The 24090-nt window shown below is 36.9% G+C and overlaps 2 protein-coding genes across 9 annotated transcripts in view; both read left to right on the forward strand.

The window, feature by feature from the left end:
* The window catches only part of anapc5 (anaphase promoting complex subunit 5), a 32333-nt gene extending 18655 nt beyond the window's left edge, over positions 1-13678 (forward strand). For all 3 annotated transcript variants that reach the window (XM_069933304.1, XM_069933302.1, XM_069933303.1), the window contains exons 11-18: positions 2934-3115; positions 4620-4755; positions 5798-5872; positions 8054-8175; positions 8408-8515; positions 9902-10049; positions 11402-11564; positions 12343-13678. In XM_069933304.1, coding sequence (XP_069789405.1) covers positions 2934-3115; positions 4620-4755; positions 5798-5872; positions 8054-8175; positions 8408-8515; positions 9902-10049; positions 11402-11564; positions 12343-12548 — 1140 coding nt within the window. In that variant the 3' untranslated portion in view covers positions 12549-13678. The remainder of the gene's footprint in view (positions 1-2933; positions 3116-4619; positions 4756-5797; positions 5873-8053; positions 8176-8407; positions 8516-9901; positions 10050-11401; positions 11565-12342) is intronic.
* A 301-nt stretch (positions 13679-13979) lies between these two features.
* LOC138761352 (calcium/calmodulin-dependent protein kinase kinase 2-like) overlaps positions 13980-24090 on the forward strand; it is a 78169-nt gene continuing 68058 nt past the window's right edge. For 5 of the 6 annotated variants that reach the window (XM_069933305.1, XM_069933308.1, XM_069933307.1 and 2 more), the window contains exons 1-2: positions 15232-15321; positions 19233-19800. In XM_069933305.1, coding sequence (XP_069789406.1) covers positions 19285-19800 — 516 coding nt within the window. In that variant the 5' untranslated portion in view covers positions 15232-15321; positions 19233-19284. Of the gene's footprint in view, positions 15322-19232; positions 19801-24090 lie in introns of all 6 variants that reach the window. The other variant, XM_069933311.1, reaches the window with a different exon arrangement.

The raw sequence follows: 24090 nt of genomic DNA on the forward strand, positions 1-24090 counted from the left end.
CTGAAAAATATAATGTGGAATGCCATAGGGATGTGTACTGGGGCTTCAATATATTCCAGTAAATCCCTGATATCTGGCACCCATGGGGATTGGTAGATGCCAGATAAGTGTACTTGTGACTTATTCTTACATGAACTAATACACCTGCATTAACAATAAACATTTTAAAAGACAAAAATACTATACTGAATAAACTTTGCATGAATTCATAAACCTTAAACTTAACATTTTATTTTATTTTCTGTCATATTTTTTGAAAACATTTAACCATCATTGTATCTGCAGTTCCTGATTCCTCCCCCTCCATGGAGCTTCCTGACAGACGAACAATAACATTACAGATAATTAACCCCTACTCCTCCCCCCCACCCCCCCCCCCCCCCCCACTACCACCAACAAGTTTACAGATAAAGCCTCTGACCGGGGTGACCCTGATAGCAGGGATAAGGAGACGCTTTAAGAGAGTCACCCCAATAGTGGCATCAACCAGTTTTTCATCCTGGGTGTCGCCATTGATGTTTCACATAATTTGATTCAAATAGTTGCAATGAGCAAAGCTTGACCAAGGCACTCTGCTGGTTGAATATTAGCTCCCATCTTCACCAAATTTACTTCAGAGAACATTTACTTTTATAATTTTAAACTTGCTTTCTTTTAAACCTATTGTTTTATTCTTATTTTATTTTTTTTAATAATCTTTTCCTTGGCTTTTTTTTTCTGTTGCTTGAATTCTGGGTACCAGGAGATTTACTGTAGATGATTTGGATTAAATGAGAGCAGATAAATTTGCCAAATTTGCTGATGATATAGAGACAAATTGGATACAAATTCTGAAGAAAAGAATAAATAGCTGAAAGGATATGGATTAAATAAGTAGGCAAAGATCCAGCAAACAGAATATTGTTACAAGCCCAGAGGACCCCAAAACCCAGCAGCAACAGATATTCACCAAGATAAATGGTTACTTAAACAAAAGTTGCTCCTAATTATCTTTAAACACGAAAACAGGATCAAACTTTAACTTATTACTATTAATTTAACCTTCTAATCCTAAGCACGTGAATGTAATGTGTGTGTAAGTTTAGAAAAGTTCTTTGATTCACAGTCCAATCTCACTCACTGGTTGCAGGCAATTCTTATACTGTGCACAGAATTTAACATTTATGAATTCCACCAGGCTTTGGTGCTTGAAAGGTAAATGGTTACCACTCAGGAAGGTTCTTGTCGGTTTACAGAGAGAGATTTGTTGTTCCTGGACACAAACTGATTCCTTTTAATCAGCCACGTCAGTGTCTTGCCGAAGAAACTTTCCCCCTCAGGGTTTTCCCAGATGATAACCTCTTTCTTTCAGGTCACCACAGAGTTCTTTTTTGTTTCCCTTATTTCAAGTGAAACATTAGGCAGCCAGCCCTCTTCTCTTGCATGAACCACAAGGGCTTTGACCAGGCTGAACTCGCCACCCGTGTAAACTGTTCAACTCTCTCTGCTTGCAAAAACCACATGATCCTCTTAGAACTGCAAGCTGCATTCACAGACAGTCTGTGGCTCTGAACTACTTCTCCAATCTCTTTCATCTGTTGCTTTTCAAAACAACAATCCATTAGTGAAGTCTCTTGAGCACACCCAAAGTTTACGCAAAGGTCCGCAGGAGCCACCCTTTCTTGCTTGAGCAGAGCTCCAGTATTTTCATGAAATCTGTTTTGAAGTGTTTGTATGTGACCTACACTAAAAAAACTGCTCCAATTTATCTCCCAAAAATATATCTATATACAATACAAACACAGCATAATCTGCCACAATATTACGTGAGGAAATTACAGGATTCTTTTTATCTAGAAGGCATATTATCTAATTTGTGTGAGAGATGAGAAGAAGCGGGAGCAGTGTGTTCTGGAGCATTATTTAAGAAACAACTTCATTCAGAAAGCTAATAATGTTGACACCAGAAACTGCAGATGCTGTAATCTGGAGCAAACAACTGATTGCTCAAGGATCTCTATGAGCCTGACATTATCTTATGGAGTCAGAGAGATATTTGATGTTTTGGGTCACGATATCAGGATCCCTGTTAGTCCCTCTAACTCCACAAATATTGCTAATGGCTCAGTGCAGAAGTAACTTCTGAAATGCAATATTCAATACAGGTCTCCTTGTTAAGGGAAGGATGTTATAATGGTGGAAGCCTTGGGAAAGCTTTTCTAGGTAACTTGGAATGATAAAAGATAAGGTGGACAAGCTAGACTTGAATTTGCTGGCGGTCAGAAGAGTGAGAAGGGACTTGATTGAAACATGGATGATTTTGATAGGGTGGGGACTAAAAGGATGTTTCTTGTCTGGAGAATCAAGAAATAGTGACCAAATTTTTTTTTAAAAATACGCTTGCTTATTTGAGATGGATTTTGGAGAGTCAGGGCTCTTCAGGAATTCTCTTACTTCAGTGATCATCAGTCTTTAAATGTTTTTAAAACAAGATAATTGATAAACAAGGGAGTGAAAGGTTGCTGGGAATACATAGGAATGCAAAATGCAAAGTTATAATGAGATCAAACAAGGTTTTATTAATGACAGGAGAGGCAAAAAATGATAGCTCTTAATTTGTGTGTTTGTATCATGCCATTAAATTATCAGTGTGTTTATTTAAAAAAGTAAATCTGATAATTGCAAGTAATGGGAAATGAAACTAAGGGAGGTGTGGAGGGTTATGAGTTGGGTGCAGGTCAATGGGACTAGGTGGGAGAAAGTGTTTGGCAAACTGGCTTGTTTCTGTGTTGTAATTGTTATATGGTAGGTTCTAGTACCCAGTAATGGCAAAGAGAATTTGCTATCTCTGTTTTGGCCTAACTAAATATTATTATACTTCCAGACAAATAAGCTTGGGGAAATATGTTGGCTTGTCAAGATCAAAGAAAAAGATATCCCTTTTTGTTTTGCAGTATCTGGCTTCTCTAGGCATCCAATCACTTGTACAACAGAGAGCTTTTTCTGGAAGATCAGCAAACAAGCTTATGGATGCTATGAAAGATTCTGATATGTTGCATTGGAAGCATGGACTTTCAGAGCTTATTGATGTAAGCATAGCACAGAAAACTGCAATTTGGAAAATGTATGGACAAAGGTACATAACATTTAAATTTGGCCCTCCAGAGCATGTGTATATTCATGTTGTATCTCACATTTTGTAGCAAAGAAAGATGAAGGTGAGTTGCCTCACCAATTCTGTTAGGTTTTTAATTGGCAAAATATTTTCCAGTGATTTGAAAGAAGTTATTCTCTGTCTTATTGATAGGAATTGACATGTTGTCAAGTAAACCTTTTCTTAGCATCAGAAGGTTAATATTGTTGGTCAAGAGAACGACTATAACATAAACAGAGCATGGTGTTCTCCTTTTCAATATTGTTACGAACCCAGGGGACCCCAAAATCCAGCAGCAATAGATATTCACCAAGACAAATGGTTACTTAAAAAAAGTTGCTTTCAGTTATCTTTAAACATGAAAACAGGATCAAACTTTAACTTATCACTATTAGCTGAACTAACCTAACTTAACTCCCTTCTAATTCTAAGCACACGTGAATGTAATGTGTGTGTGTAAGTTTAGAAAAGTTATTTGATTCACAGTCCAATCTCGCTTCTCATTTTACAGAATTTAATATTTATGAAGTTCACCAGGCTTTGGTGCTTGAAAGGGAAATGGTTACCGCTCAGGAAGGTTCTTGTTGTATTTCAGAGAGAGATTTGTTGTTCGCTGGACACCCACAACTGATTCCTTGTAACCAGCCACTTCTGTGTCTTTCCGAAGAAACTTGCCCCCTCAGGGTTCTCCAGATGATCACCTCTTTCTTTTAGATCACCACAGAGTTCCTTTTTGTTTCTCTTATTTCAAGTGAAACATTAGGCAGCCAGTCCTCTTCTCTTGCATGAACCACAAGGGCTTTGACTAGGCTGAACTAAGCAGTCAAAATACATCTTCCAAATGGGGTTTTCCACAAGCTTGCCAGCTTGTGCTGTTCCAGTCCCAGCTGCTGCTGCTGCAGACTGTCAAACTGCAGTGCAGAACTGAATTCTCTCTCTCTCTCTCTCTCTCTCTCTCTCTCTCTCTCTCTCTCTCTCTCTTAGAGCCTGTTTTTCTCTCTGCTTCCAAAACTACATGACCCTCTTAGAACAGCAAGATCCACTCCAGACGGCCTGTGACTCTGTGTTCTTTCATCTGTTGCCTTTTTGTAAACAACAATCCATTGGTGATGTCTCTTGGATACTCTCCAAAGCTTTTGCAAAGGCTCGGCGCCAGACTGTCTAGCATGAGCATATCTCTTTTAAAGTGTTTGTATGTGACCTACATTAAAAAACCTGCCCCAATTTATCTCCAAAAAACATATCTGTAATCTCTCACAATATATATTTTCATAATCAATTGCATTTTTTCTTCCCCTTTTTGAGTTCTTTAGCAATAATCTAGTGCAGATTTGATACTGGATTTGCACTCTGTTTCCGCAGTTATGTATTTATATATGCCTTGTGGCACACAGTGGATTTTCCAAAAATGTTTTTGTATGATCTCTTTTTTTAAAAAAAAAGTAATAATTTGCCTGCAGTAATTGTTTAATTTTCATCATTGCAGCACAATGGCACTGCAGCAAGCACAGCTTCTTTTGTACATGCACAGTTTGGAATCTGTAAACATGGATATCCATCAAAACAACACTGAGGCAATGGCTGTGGTACTTTGCCATTTGGCAGAACTTCATGCAGAACAAGTAAGTTGGCTCTGATGAGGCTTTTGTCTGCCCTTCATTCTTTGCAGGTATTACTATCTAGATAAAAGGTTCAAGCATTTTTATCTGGCATGACAAGTACCTGCAGATGCTGTAATCTGGAGTGAAATGGAGTTTATCTCTTGCCTGTCTAAAAAGCCTTGTATATTGAGGCAACTTGTATTCTGTTTATTGCAATGTGGGATGCCAGTGTTCATTAAAATTACAGGAATTACTCTTGTGATTTTTCATACAAGTTCATTTTGCATTATTTATTAAAACTGGTCATAAGGATATATTGATGTTTGTATAAATTTGTCAAATCAAATAATGTGTTCTTTTCAGATCATTTGTACCTTTCAGGTTGATGCATGCATAAGGGTTAAAATGATTTAAAATGACTTGCAAACATATTTTTGCAAGAAACCAGCAGCTAGAATATTTACAAATTCCATGAGTATGTCTCCATAGTAACAGCCTGTTAGCCAACATCTTTTTCTGCATGTTTGAGCTAACAATTTAGTTTTGAATTTGCTTTTGTACACACTTAAGGCCAGAGTAAAATGAAGATAGTCTGGACAATTCTTTTTGACTGTCCTTTTGAATCTATCAACATTTTATTCTGTTTTATTAATTGTTTTAAGTATAGTTTAATTGTTTTAGGAGTTCAAATAAACAGTGGAAAAATTCAGCTAATTTAGAATGAACTTTTCATTAACAAGTCAAAACAACACCATCTGTATGCTGTATGAGCAATTATAAAGGGACAGAGTTGCAATAGCATGTATAAATGAAAACAATGGAGGTCCATTTGAAAGGGATAATGGATTTATACATTGTATAACCTTTCGACTCATGCCAAAGCAGTGATCCAAAATGTAAACAGGTTGTCATTAAACTCCTTTTAATTTGGAGCAATAAAATGTTTTTGCTTTTCTTTGAATTCTATAAATTAAGAGCCCCAAATGTTAAAAATGCTGTAATAATTCAATGTTGGGCTTGTATTTGATTGTGAGTAATGCAAATGTTTTCCTTTTGGATATAGGGCTATTACTCAGCAGCTTCTGAAATCCTGAAACATTTAAAAGAGCGATTTCCACCCCACAGCCAGTACGCAAAGGTATACTGACAAATTGCAGTCTACTATTTAATGCACAAAAAATTACTTTAATAGTTAATTGTCATACCACAACAGATGTAAATGTATTTTATTTCTCAGTTGAGTTTAAGGAGAATTAATTGTCCAAAAAATTACTTCATTATATAACTATTATGAAATAAACAATAATTGGCTATATTGTTCCTTTGAATTGAGGAACTTCTAATTGTAGATAGACAGTGTTACCCTGCATCTGATGGCTAGATCTGCTACATATTGCCAATTTTACAAAATCTGGAGTTTCTCAAATATGTGTTTTTGTAATACTCTCACAAAGCTCTTCTAACTAGGTGGAATTGGACTGTATTGGCATTGTGTTTGGATTATGAGTTTATAACCATGTTCTGCCATATTTCCCCTTCTTTTCCACCCCCCAGCATATTTTTGTCTGATGAGAGTCTGAAAGAACACAGTTAAAATTCCCTTCTCATCCATTGGTTTCAATGGAATTGACCTGGAAGAAGAATCAGAATCAAGCTTATTGCCTTGAACATGGGACACTTTTTTTTGTTTGTGTTGTGGCAGTAGTATTGTGCAGAACAAGGTGGAAAATTACTATAAATTACATTTCCATAAATACAATTTTTTTTAAAGTAACTAGTGCATAAAAGAGAAAGTGAAGTAGTGTCCAAATCTAATGAAATATAGCTGCTGGCATTACCTTTTTTACATTTGCATCGACATGATGGTCCCAGGATAGATTGTCAGAGATGTTGACATCCAGGAATTAGAAGTTTCTTACTGGTGACCCATTGATTCCCTCTACTGAAGTCTGCAATCAATTCCTTGGTTTTGCTGACATTGAGTGCAAGGTAGTTGTTGTGGCACCACTTGTCTGGTTGATCTATCTCACTCCTGTACCCTTATTGCCATCTGTGATTTCCACCAATAACCATGGTGTTATTGCCAAATTTGCAGGTAGCATTTGAATTGTGGCTAACCACACTGTCATGGTTGTAGAGAGAGAGAGAGAGAGAGAGAGTAGAGTTCTAGGCTAAGCGCACATCCTTGAGGTGAAATTTGGCACGTATTGAATTAAATCCTGTTCCTGACAAGTAAAAAGGAATTGGGTAAAATTTGACAATGTACCTGAAATACATTTTGTTTTGAGTTGTCATAACATCTTAATACATAATCCTTTATCTGAAACCCTTGGGACAAGACACTTTTTGGAATTCGGAATTTTTCAAAATATAGTAACAGTGGTGTGTTAAGTAATTGCACTGATTTCAGATTCACGCAAAACTAAAACACTCCAACTAGAAGCAGGGGCTTATCTAGGATGTAGCAAGCATGGCACATGTCCGGGGCATGACTTGAAGGGGCCAGCGCGACTTGAAAGGCTGCAGCCCCCATTTCCCCCTCAGACATGCAAGGAATACTTATTCATCCTCTTTCATCATCCTAGTGTTCACTCTCATTTATACAATGCCAAATACAACATGGCAGCCACCAAGGCCAGCTCTTGTGAGACCTCATTGTCTCTGTTTATTTTGATGCAATGGGCACCCTGTCATATTGCACTATTTTGTTTTTATGTGCCCCTGATTAGAAGGGTCTGTGGGCAGGGTGGTGGTGGCAGTGGCACTTGGCCGGGGTGGGGAGGGGGGATAGGGGTGGTAAATGAAGTGAGATAAAGAGACCATAAAATTCCTAGCACTGATGGGGGTGGATTGTGTCAGGTCACGTTTGGTGCCAAACGCGAGCTTTGGTGTACAGACGACATCCACGGGGGAAAAAATGTTCGTTTTCAGAGGTTTCGGTTTTCAGAATTTCAGATAAGGTTATGTATCTGTATTGATTTTAGATATTTAGGTGAATCTGAGAAGCTATAATCTTTAATAGCGGTGCTTTGGTAATAATATAACTCATCTCATTTTATCTAATCAGGTTGTTCAAATAAATCCAGCAGAGATAAAGACCCTTTAAAAATGATAGTTGATTATGAACAAAAGCAGTTTTAGAAAATCTTGTTTGCGTGCAATAAATGTTGATATTATGAACTAATATAAAATATGCATTGAATTCAATGCTGGTAAATTTGTATATTATGATTTTTTAAAAATCTCTTAAAAATGTGATGCCAGTTTTTATTTATAGCTCTAAATGATGTTTTTAATGTTTCATTCCTCTTCCTCAAAGCTCTGGATGCTCTTTGACCAAAATATACAGTTTAATCGAGCTATGTGTGATGGGAAATACCATGTCGCTGACTCCCTAGTTCCTGGAATAGCTGCACTTAATGGGCCAGAAGGACTGTATAGGTAAGTGTAAGGAATAGTCTCACTAAATGGTTCAGAACAAGATGAATGTTTTTAACTTCATACTACGATATTCTGCACTTACCAAAAATACTGCATAAATTCTTTGAAAGTAACCTGAATTTATAATGGGATGATATTTCAAAATATTTGAACTTTTCAGATCTGAGTTTTTATTAATTAATCTTCTTGAGTACTGTTTTACAAAATTAACTTATTTCTCTGATCTTTAAAGGAAAGCACTTGTTTTGAAAGCACAGAATCAGATCACTGAGTCGTACAGATTTCTGCAAAAATTGTTAATGCATTGTCAGAAAAAGAAGTCAACAGAAATGTTGATTAAGTAAGTTGATGGTAAATATAAAAAGTTAAATGTCACCAAGGCATGTGAGCTAATTGTATAAAACAAATTATTTTCCAATTTACATTAAATCTAAAGAAATTTTGTCACCTTAGTGTAAAATTCCATGAATGCAATAATGAAGTACACGCTCACAATACAATGGAAGGATTAGGATATTTTATTATGGTTTTCAAGTTTAATTTTGATTTTTAAAGTTTGTAAGTCAGAATCAGTGTTATAATTTAACAATGATCACAGATGCAGTATTAATATATTGAAAGGAAATGACGAATATCTGAAGGTGCACTATCTGAGAACTATTTAAAACTTGTATTTTGTGATATGATTACTGAGAATATAATGAAGCATTTTATGAATTGGGCTGCATTAATAACATGGGCATTATGTTCTCTTTTTGACTGTACTTCAATGGTTTAATGCATGAAGTGTTGAATCTTGCATTCTAATACAATTCTGGGATCTTGGGTGCCATTTGTAGAGCAGAGCTAAAAATGACCAGATTTTATGCAGACCTACACCAAGTTTATTGACCTGTACGGTTTGGCCACTTACTACCTTCAATATTTGAACTCTGCAAATAGTTACCTAGATATAATCAAATCATATATTTGCTGTAGATATTGCTGATTAAAAATTGTGGTTTGAGGAAAGACATCCTTTTTGATGTGCTTCATGAAGAGCAAGTTATGTCACCCTCTCCCTGGTTTGTTTCTAAACTGGTTTTAGTTGTTTATGCCAACTATTTCAAACTCATTCCATTTGTTGAGTCAGATTATGTATCAGCAAATGTCATCATGGCAATCTTAATTTTATTTGTTTTAATTGGTTGCTCCAAAAATAATATGAAGGCAAGATTAGCAATTAAATCTTTTTTGGGGATAGATAAACCATGTGCTGAAACTGACTTCATTTTTTGTGCTTCTCTGTGATTAAAATCCATTTTGATGTAGTGAAATGTCATGGTCGGATTCTTCTATTAGTATAAATGTTGAATTCTTAATATTTTTGATTGCAAATAATCCTAAGGGAAGTTGATAAAGCAAAAGTATAAGATGCAAGGTAGCACAAAAGAATTTTGGATGATGTGCAGTAAATAAAATGGACAGGTGTCACGATACTGTAGTTATCAAAGAAATTGTCTGCCTTTTCTACAACAATGGGTTGAAATAAATGGATCTAAAATAATTGTAGTTTAGTTGAAAAGGTGGCTTTTTAGCATTTTCAGAAAAATAGCAGTTGTTGCTCAGTTGAAGTTAATTTGGAAATGAAAATTTTAAGTTGGCTATCTCTCAAATCAGAAAATTGAATATGTGAGTAAAATTCATCAGTGAGCTTTGTTAAACATAGGTAACTTTGTAATTTTAGAGTTCTTATTTTGGAGGCTGAGCTTTTTTGGCGTTCCTCGTGTCATGCGGTGGCAGTTCCTCTACTCCTAAAAGCATTGGCTCTGAGTCGTGAATATCAATTGGAGTATCTAACCTCAGAAGCCATCTTGCACTTGGCATTTTCGCAGGTAAGCTATGCCAAAAGTATAAAGTGTGCCTGTTACATGTGAATGAGGGATTGCATATTCTTGTTTGGGCTTAAATTTGGAGAACTCCACTAAAACCTTTTTTCCCCTGTTATTCCTTCTGATTGAAAGGTTTGTCTAATGATGGTAGACCAACAGCAGCATAGATATAGAAACATAATATTATGACAAAACAAAGCATACTACTGCAGTATGTCACTTTTTTTTAAAACCACCTATTTCTTATCCAACTTGAGCCCAAGCTAGCATTTCTAAAATGTCTGAAAGTGTAAGATATTTTAAATATGCAATGAAAGCCACTACTGAATTTAGATGGAAGGGATGCTGTTTAAATTTTGTATCACCAAAGGAATACCTGCTGTGATATTGAACTTTTATGCAAGTTCTCCATTGTACTGATTTTTTTTTTGTTGCCTCATGCCATGCAATTCTTTTCTCTATTGACTTTCAGGTAAGGCTATTAATATTCCAAGGTGTACCATCAATTATCTAATAATATTTATTTTAAAAAAAGGAAATGCAAAGGCATTCCTGAATGTGATCATTTAAGGGGAAATATTCTGTAGTCACCCTTGACTCGTACTTGAGACATGATAGCAATTTAATTCAGTGCAAGATCCTAACCAAAGAAAATGCTGGAGATGCTCATCTGTGTAGGGAAAGTTAATTTTTCAGCTTGAGAAACTGCTCACAATAACCATCCGACACTCTACACTTTACTAATCAATATTTATTTATTTTTATATCTGTCTATTAGTCCTGCAGATGTATTGTTTGCCTGTATGTGCATGATATCTGGTCGAATGCCTGCACATTTTGCACCGAGGACCAGAGAACGTTGTTTCATTTGGTGGTTGTTGTGCAATTGGATGATAATAAACTTGAACTTGATTTTCATAAATACTGCCTAATCTGTTGATTATTTCCAGTGTTTTCTGCTTTTATATTTCCAGCATTCAGTTTTTGCTTGAAGACCATTTAAAATCAGTATATTAATTTTCAAACCAGCTATTTATATTGTAAACATTTTTTTTTATTTACCATTACTGATTTCTTTGTGGAAGAATTGATATTTGGGGTAAATTGTGTATATTTTGATGCTTGAATATGCTTACAATATTTCTTCACTAAGTGTTTCCCATATCACACAGAAATAAAGCTGGAACTCCACCATAGTTTCAATATGGTTTATAGTGCACTTAGTTGTCAACTTGCACAGAAATATACTTGTACAGGAAGTGAATATAACTGGAAGATTCATCCTTGCACATGTGGAGCTGCAACAGTTTTACACTTAGAATATTCAAGATTTTTTTTTTTTTTTTTAAAACTAGCTGATGCTTGGAATTCCAGACCAAGCTTTGAATGTGCTCCACATGGCGATTGAACCCATTCTGGCTAATGGAACAGTCTTGGACAGAGGACGGGCTATGCTTCTGTTGGCAAAATGTCAGGTTGCTGCTGCAGCCTCTTGCCCTGTTGGAGAAAAAGCTGAGGGTAACTATCTGAAGTCTTTTGACTTGCATTTTATGCTTATAAAACTTGCAATTGTATGTATAAACAGAAGTCATTTTAAAAAAAATGCTTTCTCTGGAACTGATGAATTTACTGATGTATATTCTGAAAATATTTCAAACGGATGTTTTTTGTTAACCCTTGGTAAATAGACTATTTTAAATGTAGGAACAAATTTTAAATATATCACTACAGAATGAGTAATATTGCTTTCAATCTTTCTGATATTTCCAAGTCAAATAACTTACTTAGAAACATATTTTCTTATTACATTTGTAGTTTTGGAGTTCAGCTTAAATTCCTTGGTGTTTCACTTACAGCCATTATTGAGCTCTTGTAGCCACAATACTGTACTTGTATGGTTGATCCATTTGAGTTTCTGCTCCGTAGAGATCCCCATGATGTTGATTGTAGAGGATTCATCAGCGATAATGTAATTCAGTATCAAAGATAGATGGTTTGTTAACAATGCTCATTGACAGACATATCTGTTACTTGTATCATAAGCCACCCCATGTCTGCCTGGATGCAAAATTAGACTCCATTTAATGGAAATCTACAAATAAGAACTAATAATGTTCAAGAAGGAAGTGCGTTGAATTTGTGCCAATCTGAAGGCTAAATATTTCAAGGTCTTGTCATTTGCAAAAAGTGCTCATAATCAAATCAGCATATTGATGATGGCTGAAACATTGTGACATGATTCAGTCACGTTGATTGCCGACGACTGACGTGCTTTCTATTTTTTTTTCTGTTGAAGCATTTGAATCAGCAATTCAAAATCTGAATGAAGCCAAGATGTATTTTGAGAAGGCAGATTCCAATGAGCGGATTAGAGAAGTGCTTTACTTGCAGGCAAGGCTATTCAACACTCTCGGCAAGACAAAAGAAAGAAACAAATGTGCTATGATGTTCCGTCAGCTGCACCAAGAATTGCCAACCTATGGAGTGGCTCTCCTCTCATAACTAACAATACATTTTAATACTGCTTAATGTGATATGTAGAAAACTTTAAAGTAAGAGTATTGACAGAGGTGTGTTGGCAATAACATGCTGTATCAACTAGAAAATTTGGGACTAGCATGTTTTTGCAGGTTTTGAAGCAAAGAAAGATAACAGCAAATGGTCTAATAGTGGCACAGAAGTGCTATGAACTCCAACGAACACATCTGAGTTAATTAAGCAAGGTGTTCTCCAGGTCAGATTAATTGAGAGGATCAATGGATTCATCTCCATTCTGTTTTGAAGCTCGTGTCACTTCATGAAACCATTTAAAATGAGTCACAATCAAATACAAAATGAATTTGCCTGCTATGATTGTAAAAACTTTTACTTTTGTAGGTTAATAGCCTAATGTGTAATTGCTGAAAGAGCTTTTGGTTCTCTCAAGAAATTCTGTAACATAAATAACATCATTTGCTTTTGAAAGGTGTCGATGAGTTGTCCTGATCATGAGTTGTTTTATGATTTTGGTTATCAGTTGTTGTTTAATTAGACAGGCAATGTCCAGGTTACAGAAAGGGTTGTGATCCTGAGAACAATTCATAACATTTTTGTTGTAAATTGGGAGTACAGGACACTAAAGCAAGGACAGAAAGTGCAACTACCAGCTGGCCTCACTACTTAGTGCCCCCAGCTCTGCACTGCTCCACACAGCCTCCAAATGTTACAGCATGGGCGATGGTTGTGGGGAGAAACCTTGCTCATTCTTACCAGGCAGTAGATGACTGCAGCAGCCAGTAAATCCGCCAGCACAGCTACTGAACCCATCCCATTTTCTGCTGAAAATATCACCTGTCTCAGCATCTTAAGCTGCATGGTCAGGTTCTAACCACATTGGCTTGCTGCAAATCATTAGCCTCACCTCACAGACTTACCTGTGAAGCTCTGTTTTTAAATTAGAAAATCCTGTTTCAAAAAATTTAATGACAATTTTGTAAAGATCATTTAAATAAATCTCAAATTCCTGAATCAAGCTTTTGGTAACCTAGGGACTGCCTGTATTCCTCTCCAATGTCAGTTAATTGTGGCAGAAGTATTCTAAACTATGAAGGTTTCCACTGTTCCCTAAATTCACAATAAATGGCCATCATTGACTTCTTTGTAATGATGTGATGCAACAGTATTGTAATTTTAACAATTTTATTAAATTTGTTGCTGATTATATAAAATCCTGATGCAGGATTGCACCATCATTGAAGATTGGGATCATCTTGGAGCTTCCTAGTAATTGTTTAAATGCACACTGCAATTAATGACTGGATATGGAAGGACTGCAGAGTTTCAATATAATTTGAGATCACTTTGATCTGTGCATATTTCTTCTGCAATACCCAATGATGCCTCCTCTGTGCTGTCAGACTACCCCATTTAACACAAGTGGTCTTTGTTAAAACACACCGAAATGCTGGGAAAACTCAGCCAGTCCTTTCAATGTCTTCAAGGGCTCAGGCCTGAAACGTCAGCAATATTTCTTTTTTTCCTGTAGTGGCTGAGTTCCTCCAGCGTTTTAGTGTGCTTTTACTACAATTACAGTATTTGCAGCCTATCATGTTTCACTCAAGTGATCTTTGATTTAGGTCTCAAATTTTTGTTTTAGGTCTCAAATTTTTCCCTCATCTCTTTATAATGGCAATGTGTGTTGCTCAGGAAATTGTGCAAATATTTTAAAATAATATCTCGAGGTGGAGAATTGTGTCTCCCAAAACAGATATAAATGACCATCACACAATTTACCACATGTAGATTTATGGTCAAATTACTTTATTCATTTTTGTTCATCACTGCTTGCTGCAGATGCAATCTGGCGATAACATAGGTTTTCAGTGAGTTGGCCACATCCTGCTCACCTTTTTTTTATATAATCTTCAAGCTCCCACCAGACAATGTGTACAGGAAACTTTAATTGCTGATGCCTTCTGGATAATCCTGAAGCATAAGCACAATAATTTAAAATTGTAACGTTGTTCCAGAATTTAACTTTTGATGGCATATCAAATCTTAGCAAAGAAAGTTTCCCTCAAATGTACAGGATCCCTGTGCTGAGAACATTTTCCTTTGATTTTTTTTCCCCCCTCTTCTGTCTTCATGTAGATTAATTAGCCAATCACAGATTCTTGTACAGATATATAGTTTTTGTGATTCATTTGCCATTAAAACTTGACCTAACAAAATACGATTTTCAGGATATTTGACATTTGTGTTATTTATTCTTTTGGGGGAAAACTGCAAATGAATAAATTCTGAATGTGTCTCGATGACTGACAGCTGCTTCTGGGTTCCCCCTCGAGCTGCACATGTGCAAAAGTGACCCAAGTTGCTGTCTGTTTCACTTGGGTCATCATAAACCCAAAATCGGAGCCAGGACAATGTCCTAGTCAAACCCTCTGGAGAGGTTTTAGGAAATAAAGATTTATCGCTTTTTCAGAGCCTATTTCCTCTTGAAGATTGTTGAATTCAGGGTTGCTTTCACTGCTCTGAGCAGCTTCAGGGCTTGGTGGCTATTTCTGTCGCACCTTTACCCCGCCCCCTCTTGCATGGTTCCTCCTTGCTCGAAGGCCCAGCCCGGCTTTGAACCCCGCTGCCGATTGGCTCAGGCAAATGCCCATCAAAGGCCCGCCTCTTGCTCTGAGCAGGCGCTGCAGAGGGAGTGGATGTCTGTCCCACGGACGAGGACCTCCGGCTTGTGTCTGCAGGCCCCGACAGGGTTGCTGTCGTTTCCGGACGGGCAGTCATGAAGGTATTGTCAGGTTGATGTTTTCGGACCTGACTTTGGGCATTTCCCCGGAGCTGCGCCCAGATAAGAGTGAAAGGCAGCAGGAAGGACTTGATGTAGTTTCGAAGCAGCTTTTCCCGGTTTGGGTAAAAACCCAGCAGCCTCTCCATTAATTGCTGGAATAGGCGATCGTGGGCGGGAAAAAATACCAGGGATTCTATTTCACTTTTGGCATTTGGGCCGGAGGACAAGCGAGGCATGTTTTTATTAAAAGTCCAGAGCGGAGCCAGGGATCTTTGCTTTAGGCCAGGGGTTCTTCCTCCGGTCTCTCTCATCGAGGCCGTGCCTGTCGCCCAGGAAACGGTCTGCAATCTCCGGCTGGATGGAGGACCTTCTCGTTCATTCACAGTCTCAAACCTTATCAATGCCCGCAAGAGATGGCTTTATTTTTGCGTGTGTATATGTGTGTGGATGTTCAGTATTCAAATAGCCCTCGAATACAAATGTGATTCCCCCGCCCCCCATAAACGTTTTTGAATTCTGCTTCTACATTACCTCATTTCAGTAATGTTAATCTGCACCATTTAGTCCTCCAGAGGCTGGTAGAATTTTGTGATGGGAGTTGAGTTGCACTTCATTCAGTCCCACTGACCAAAATCACCCTATTTACGATTCTCCCAATGGAAAATGCATCTTTGAGGTCAGATGAGTAAAATCACTGCGTTTTGATGTCCTTGTAAAAGGTTGATCTTTATAGAACTCACACTTTGTATGGTGTCAATGTCCAAAAATTAAGTCACAAGTATTGGTTGTTTGCAATTATTTGTGGCTTTGCATCGCTGTGAAATTACCTAGCAAAAATGCTAAACACAGTGACAACACAAGAGTTACTATTTGAAATTTGTTGAAACTTTGTAGTTTTTTTTAATGACGAATGAATGTATATTAAAAGTCTTTACACTGTGAGCAGAATTTTTGGCCTATTACTTACATATCTCAAGTAATATGTAAACTTGTATTTTGAAACATAATTTCTGAGATGACATCTGCATTCTGTAAACTTCGTCTTCAAGGTCTGGGTGTTCCCTTCCCTTAATTTAATGTCCATCAGTAATTGCACAAGATCATGTGATGGCTGCATTCTTGAACCATTACAGAACCTCTGGTGAGGGTACTTTGTAATAAGCTATTGGGTAAGGAGTTCCTACACTTTTTTGTTGTGAAAAAAAGAAATGGGAACAACAATTCATGCAATCTGGACATGTGAGAAAGTAGAAAAACTTTGGGAAGATCTAAACCAGATATTAAATAAAATTACAGAAAGCAATATACCAAAAAACCCAGAGATCTTCCTCCTAAGTAACATAAAAAACAAAGAATTTGGAATTGATTTGGATGGTGCACAAAAAAGATTTGTTAAGATAGCTCTAGCCGTAGCAAAAAAAAAGTATTATGTCAACCTGGAAATTGGAAGATAATTTGAAAATACAACAATGGTATATAGAAATGAATAAATGTATTCCATTAGAAAAAATAACATATAGTTTAAGAAATAATATTGAAATATTTGAACAAATATGGGAGCCTTACATGAAACACAATAGAGAAAACCTACCGGGGACATTCACTACCTAAATTAACGAAAGGAGAAGGAAATGAAAAGAATTGACTCAGTGGAATTTCTGGTTTATTTTTATTGAATGACAACATTGTTTGACTGGTTTAATGTATCTTAGATTTTGTACTTTAAATGGATGGGGGGGAGGTAGGGAGGGTGGGATGGGAGGAGGGAGGGGGGGAGAAAATGACACTGTATATATTTGAAAAGGATGTATCATGGTCAGTGTGGTTTATGGTGTGAAAAATAAAAACTTTAAAAAAAACCCAATGATGATGGAGAATATATTTCCAAGTCAGGGTGGTGTATCAATTGGATGTAATATCCTCCCCCACCTGCTTTCCTTGTCCTTGGTGACAGAGGTTGTGCATTTGTCTGGAGCTGTTAGAATAGCCTGGGCAAGTAAATTGCATTTTGTAGATTGTACACAGCAGCCGCTGATTGATTGTGGTGGTAGGATCGGGCTGCCAGTCGCAGACTGCTTTGACCTGGATGGTGATGAGAGTCTGAAGTTGTTAGAGTTCCACTTTTCCAGACAAGTGGTAATATTCAATCATTGTCCTTTATAACGTATGCCTTCTAGAGCAAGGAGGCAAGGTTAGGAGGCAAGTCACACTGCAAGATAAAAGACCTGCTATTATAGCAGTGGTAACGTGTGTGGTTGGTCTAATGAGGTTTCTGGTCACTGATTAAAGGGGAATGGAGATGACATCTCTTTTACAGTAAGATGAGTGGTTAGATTCAGATTTGTTGGATGTGGTCATTGCCCTGGCATTCCTTGTGACACAAATGTTACATCAAACCTATCAACCCATGCTCCACTGTTGTGTCTCGCTGCATGCAGGTGTTGACTGCTTCTTTGCTCAGGAGTTATGAATGGCATTGAACACAGTGTGATTGTCAGTAAATATCCCCAATTCTGACTACCCAGATTAGATCCAAAATTGTAACTGAACATTGGTGATCATATCATTGGAGAGCAAATGTTGACACATTGTACACATGTGGCATAACATATTCATGCAAAGAAAAATACAAAAAAAACTTAGACCTTTTTACTAGTGTTAAATGAGTGTGTGCATTTATGAATTTCAAATGTTTATAAAATGTTATGCTTTGATCTTTGAGAGTGAATGAAATCGATGTGTGCAAATAAAGAAAAAGTCTAATCTTTCAACCAACTGTGCTTTCAACTTGTATAAGTACTGCAAAGTAACATGCCAGAAAGGTCTGGCCTGGTACCTATTGTATGAAGCAAATGTGGAATTCTACATTCCATCCAGCAACAAAGTATTGTTTTGCATGGATTACTCTATTTACTGTATGTTGCATGCCTACAGTATGTTGTGGATAGAATTGGAGCACATAACATACAAGGAACCCCTAATAACCTGAATATGCCTGAGATTGTCTATTATCTGAAGCTAAGCAGACTCAGGATTGGTCAGGGGAGACTGCCGAGGTGCTGTAGGTTTCTATGATGGGCGCTGGACAAAGTAGTGACTCTCTGTCTGCCGCAAGTTAAAGAATTTCATGTATTTTCCATTCTTAATGTAGTATTATGTGACAATAATGAAACCTTCACCTTTACAATTGAAGTATTTTTTGCACAATACAGTGATCTGGTGGCATACCTGAATTGGAGCGCATGCGCATCTAAAATAAATAGATTTAAATAAAAATGCACAGGAGAACAGGTGGGGAATTTTAGAAATTACTGGAATTATCTGAATTAAGATCTTTTAAAAAAAAAACAAAGAAATTAAGCTCTGATATCCACAGCAGTCTTTATATTTTTTCTTGTATTTATTTGAGGTTGGCACAGTGACAAAGAACAAACTCAGATTTAAATGTGAAAGTTAAGAGCAAGAAAGGATATGTATCCTATGTGATGACCCTCAGCTAGGTTCCATATAGACTAATGGGCCTCTACATTTCAAGGTTTTTAGCTGTGCTAATTTTGTTACAGCAACAATTTATTGCTGCTATATGCTGTGACTCCTCTAACCTTTCCTTGAACCTTTCTCAATGGCCCAATACAATCCTTGACCTTTTTTTGATTTTTGATGTAGCTGCAAAAGAACTTCCACAATTATTATTGACTTTCTTTTGGCTCATTTGAGCTTTTTTCCCTTTTACTGTTGATATTTATTGTTGAATATAATCTAAGTTTTTAAAAACTAAAGGAATGTAACAGTGGGAATGAATTCAAATGGTAAAATGTTTATACTGTCAATAGAAGTAGTTCTCATTGGATAATTCATAAATAGTAAATGTGATTTAAATATTTATCCTAACCAACTTGTTATTTCTTTAGGCAGCTCTAGGTCATGTGACCTGTCCATTCGGATAAAACTAGGAGAGGCACCATGTCATCATGTGTCTCAAGCAGATCTGCTGCCAAGAGACCGATTAGGAAAGATGAACAACGTGGTTACAACGTCAGTCAGCCAGATATTACTAGTAGCCTATCATCCCTAAGCATTGACCTAGGCATGGAGGCTTTCATTATTGTAACAGAATGTGATCAGAATGTTGCCGGCAGTGAGCTAGGACTGAATGGAGAAGAAATGCTGGAAGATGAACCTATGCAAGAGAGTACTGAAGAGATCAGATCATTTTGTGATAAAGCTTCAGGACGATTAGAAAGAGCCAAATCAGAAGATGTCAGATTGCCTAGAGTCAGACTAAATATGTCCAATCGGAAGCTATCTCTTCAAGAAAGATCCAATTTAACTCAGTCATCTGGATGTTGTTCAAGCATTAATGGACGTTATATTTATCCTTCTTTACCATGTTCTCCACTTACATCACCACATTCTTCTCCTCGATTGCCACGCCGACCAACAGTTGAATCTCATCGAGTGTCAATTACAGATCTGCAGGTAGGTGCATCACTCTTGATGTATTTACATGTAAAAGCACATACACACATAAAAACAGTATTTTGTTCTCTGTTTACATAAAATAAATATGTTCAGAATAATTGAAATAGAGCTTATATTGAAAATGTAATTATAAGCTGTTTTTTCCAGAACCCTATTTGTCTTCAATATATCAGAAAAGTTTAGTTTCCAGGAAATTGAAGAATTATTCCTGTTGAGATGACAGGTGTATTTGCCTTCTTTAAAGAACTGAATAAAATAATTATAATGAACAAAATGTTAACCATATCCTTTTTATAGTTGTATGTCGAGGGCTAAAGTTGCATGAAGAAGTTCCAAAGTCGAGGGTCAAGATTGAGTGGTTACTATTAATAGAAAACTATATTTTTCAGAATCAATTTGTACAATTGCACACTTTTCAAATTGTAGTAGGTGTATAAGAAATGGCTGCAACATTTTTCATGATATGTTTTAATTTTAATACAAATTTATTTTTGGCAAAGAACCCAATGTACCAACTTATCAACATTACATAATTAGTTCATATAGCACAAGAAATAAAATTGTCTGGTTCTTGCATCTTGCAGATCTCTTGAGTCAGTTATTCACTGGATAAGTGTTACTAAAGTTTCTATTAGATGTATGTGAAAGTAGTGAATGAGACAGAATAACTGTGCGTACCTCCTTCAACTCATCAATCCAATGATGCTTTACTATATCCATGTTAGTCAAAAACTATTATTTTAATGCTGGAGCATTTGTTCTTCTTCCACATCTCCCAAGTATTTCACTATACAGTGATACCTGATCTATAATACATTGGATGAGATGTATCAGCTAGATATTGTGAAATCAGAAAACTCCCACACATGAAATAAATCTCCATAGGTTTCAAACTTCATCGAGCAAGATTGAGTTCAATTTATACAAAACTGAGATTAAAATACTCTGTGAAGTGGGAAATCTGACTGCAGCAAGGAAAGTTTGAATTTTATTTGTTGTAGGCTCATGACACAGCTGGGAGATGCAAGGGTAGCACTGGTAGTTAGATGTGAAATACACTGTTCAGGGAATCGTGGCATTAGTTGGACATTTTCATTTAAACTGTTCTGTTCTTTCCCCACTTGCCATTACACCACCAACCACTTTTCTCCTCCTCCAAAACCCAAGCTCTGCTTTTCTTTTTCTCCCACTTGCCAACACCATCACTTGCTCTAGTCTATCAACCTGTTAAAATAAGTACAGTACAACTTCGATTGTCCGAAATGGTTGGGACTTGAACCTATGTTGGATAAATGTTTTTTTCGGATAACTGGTCTTTTTTGAAAAATAGTCCAGTAGCAACAGTAAACCACTTGTATCAATGTTTAACAATAACAAGCAACAAGGGAAGGCTTTTTAAGCATTAAAATAATGTTTAATTCTCACCCAAAAAAATGCTGGCTGCTGCCGATTACATAAACAAACCCAATGCAGCTGCCGATCACCAAGACCACCCAACCACCTCCACCGATCTCCAAGACCTCCCAACCGCTGCTGCCGATCCCTGACACGAACCCACCATGGCCGCTGATTCCCGGTGAGGCTTTCCGGGCTGGTGGAACACTCACTGGCAAGTCAGCAGGCTCCTGTCTCCCGGTCACTGGAGCTCCTGGCTCCGAATCCTCCCCTCGGCCTACCGCACACCAGGGAAATAAGCCAAGGGGAGGAGTCTGGTGTGCCAAGGAGGGAGGGAAGAGGATGGGAGGGGAGGGAAGGGAACACCACTGAGCCCGAAGATTCTTCCGACACCTTGCGGCTGGGAGACTGGCATGCAGTTTGAGAGAGAGAGTTGGAGAAAAAGGTCAAAGGTAAAGAAGAAATGGAAAGAGAGAGGGGAGGGAGTTAGCTGAAACGAGGACAATCGTCGTTCTAATTTCATGACGGGTGAATTGTTTTCAACCTGTGAGGTCAGTTCAGCTCCCATAAAAAAAAGGATAAATGAGGATCTCTGATTTGTTTCTGATATCCTCATTTATTCAATTTTTAAAAAAAATTCAGATAAATGAGGATTTTGGAGAATCTGATTTCAGATGATCGGAGTTGTACTGTATTACTACTCGTATCTTATCTTTGAATAATTATTATAAAAATGCATTGCAGGTGATCAATTAATTATTATGGGGGGTGCTCCTAGAAAATAGTTTGTATCACAATTTTCTGTAATGTGAAGCACAATCATCTGTTCATACATTAAGAAATTGGAGTTGAAAATAGTGTTTATTTACTCCCTTCCCCCCCCCCCCCCCCAACTTAATACCGTGAGCGCAAATTTTATTCCATATCACAAATTTTTGGATTACGATTTCTGAATTTTTTAAGGCCAAATTTCTTTTAGTAAAAAATGGCCATAACACAGGGGTCGTTTATAATGTGTGTAGGAAAATAATGCAATCTTTTGAAGTAATTCTTTGAAATGCTGAGTATGCATTTTGATACAATCTTGATTTTTTTTTTCTCTGTTGAATCATATATTGTTGAATCAGAATATTGGACAGAACAAAGTTTTAAGTAAGATAAAAGTAATTAGCTTTCTGCCCATCCCCTTGCAGTTATACTTTTCACCAATTGACTGGCAGGAAAGGGATATGGAGTAGCAATCAGTTGAAAAGACAGCAGAGGTGATTTGGAGCATGAGTGATGGCCAAAGCAGTCCGGAAGATGGAAAGTGGCAGCCATGGCCCATATTAGCAGGAAAAATATGAAACACTGTGGTTTAAATGTTAGTGCACAAGTATGGATGGAGCCTATCTTTCTTTGCATTTTGTGCAGTTAATTTAGAATTAAACCTTTTAGGAAATAATATGAAAGCTTTTCTCCTATGATGGCAGTTGTGCAAAATTGTAACTTATGCTTTGTTTTTTTTAAAAAACAAAAACAGGGTGGATCAATTGAAAATTTTTGTTAGGCTTCAGGTTCTGACAGCTGTGAGACGAAGGCAGGTAAATGAGATTTTAAGCAGAGACTGATTAACAGAAACTTTTACTGTGGCACCATCCCATTTTTGATTGCCATTTATGTTATTTGATTGAACCTCCGCTCAATCAAAAGTTGGACATCCAGGATTAATTATATGGAAAGGATAAACTCCTGGAAGAAACTGCAGGTATTGATTTTACTCCAGCTTCCAGAAACTGGAGTCAATTATGTCTCCAGCGTTAATCATGGGTAACATTCAGTCTTATGAGACAGAGGTTTATCATTCTGTCCCCAGCCTTTGTCAAATTAGATCTGAGTGTAGCTTTTTATTTTTATTCACATTGGCTGTTTCTGGCAAGGTTGTCATTTATTCCTTGTCCTTAATTACCCTCAGGAAGGTGGTCATGAGCCACCATCTTGAAGTGGTGATAAAGTTAATCTTGGTCCACTGGAATTGCAAAGGGTTAGTGCATAAAAAGCTTCAATTCTTGGTTCAGCAACTTTTTCTAGTAATTGTTTGTGTCAATTTTTAATATTTTTATAGTCAAGTTGACTGTTAAAATATTCATCCATGAAGAAATGGGATCTGGAAATGATGAGGAGAGCTTTACTGCTGCATAAGTCACTCTACAATATCAGGTGTCATTCTCTGGAAAGGGTGGAGGAAGAACCTTTTCAGATGTTTAAAATTAAGATCACTTCAGACTGCTTGCTCTGGAGTCTAGACCAAGGGGTCACAATCTTTTTACTACAGAAGTCTTCTCTAATCTTAATAAATATGCTGTGGACTACTTCTAAAAAAAATTTTCTTAGATTAACAATTGGCCATAGAATTGAATGCATTTGTTCATTACTAAATAAAATTTGTGATTATGCAGAATCATACATGTTTTCAATTTGATGAGGGGTTTTGTCAGACAAAGAATTCCAGATGACTCTCTAGAATGGGGGAAAAATAATCCTCATATTCCCTCTTGTACTTCTACTAATAATTGAGAAAATCCACTCTCACCAGGACCCATAATTTTATGTCTGAATTAAACCCCTCAAATCTCTGTTCCAAAGAAAACTATCAATCATATAGAAATAGAACATTATAGCACAGTAGAGGCTCTTCGGCCCATGATGTTGTGCCAACTGATATAAGCCTACTAAACAAGCTAAAACTTCCCTACCTCACACCCATAACCCTCTATTTTTTTATTGTATCCTTGTGCCTGTCTTAAACTCTTTTAAGTGTCCCTATTGTACCAGCCTTCACCATCATCCCTAACGATGCATTCCAAGCACCCTCTACACTCTGTGTAAATTAAAAAAAAAGCCCTACCTCTC

This window comes from Narcine bancroftii, chromosome 4 (genome assembly GCF_036971445.1).
Source record: "Narcine bancroftii isolate sNarBan1 chromosome 4, sNarBan1.hap1, whole genome shotgun sequence".
Lineage (NCBI taxonomy): Eukaryota > Metazoa > Chordata > Chondrichthyes > Torpediniformes > Narcinidae > Narcine > Narcine bancroftii.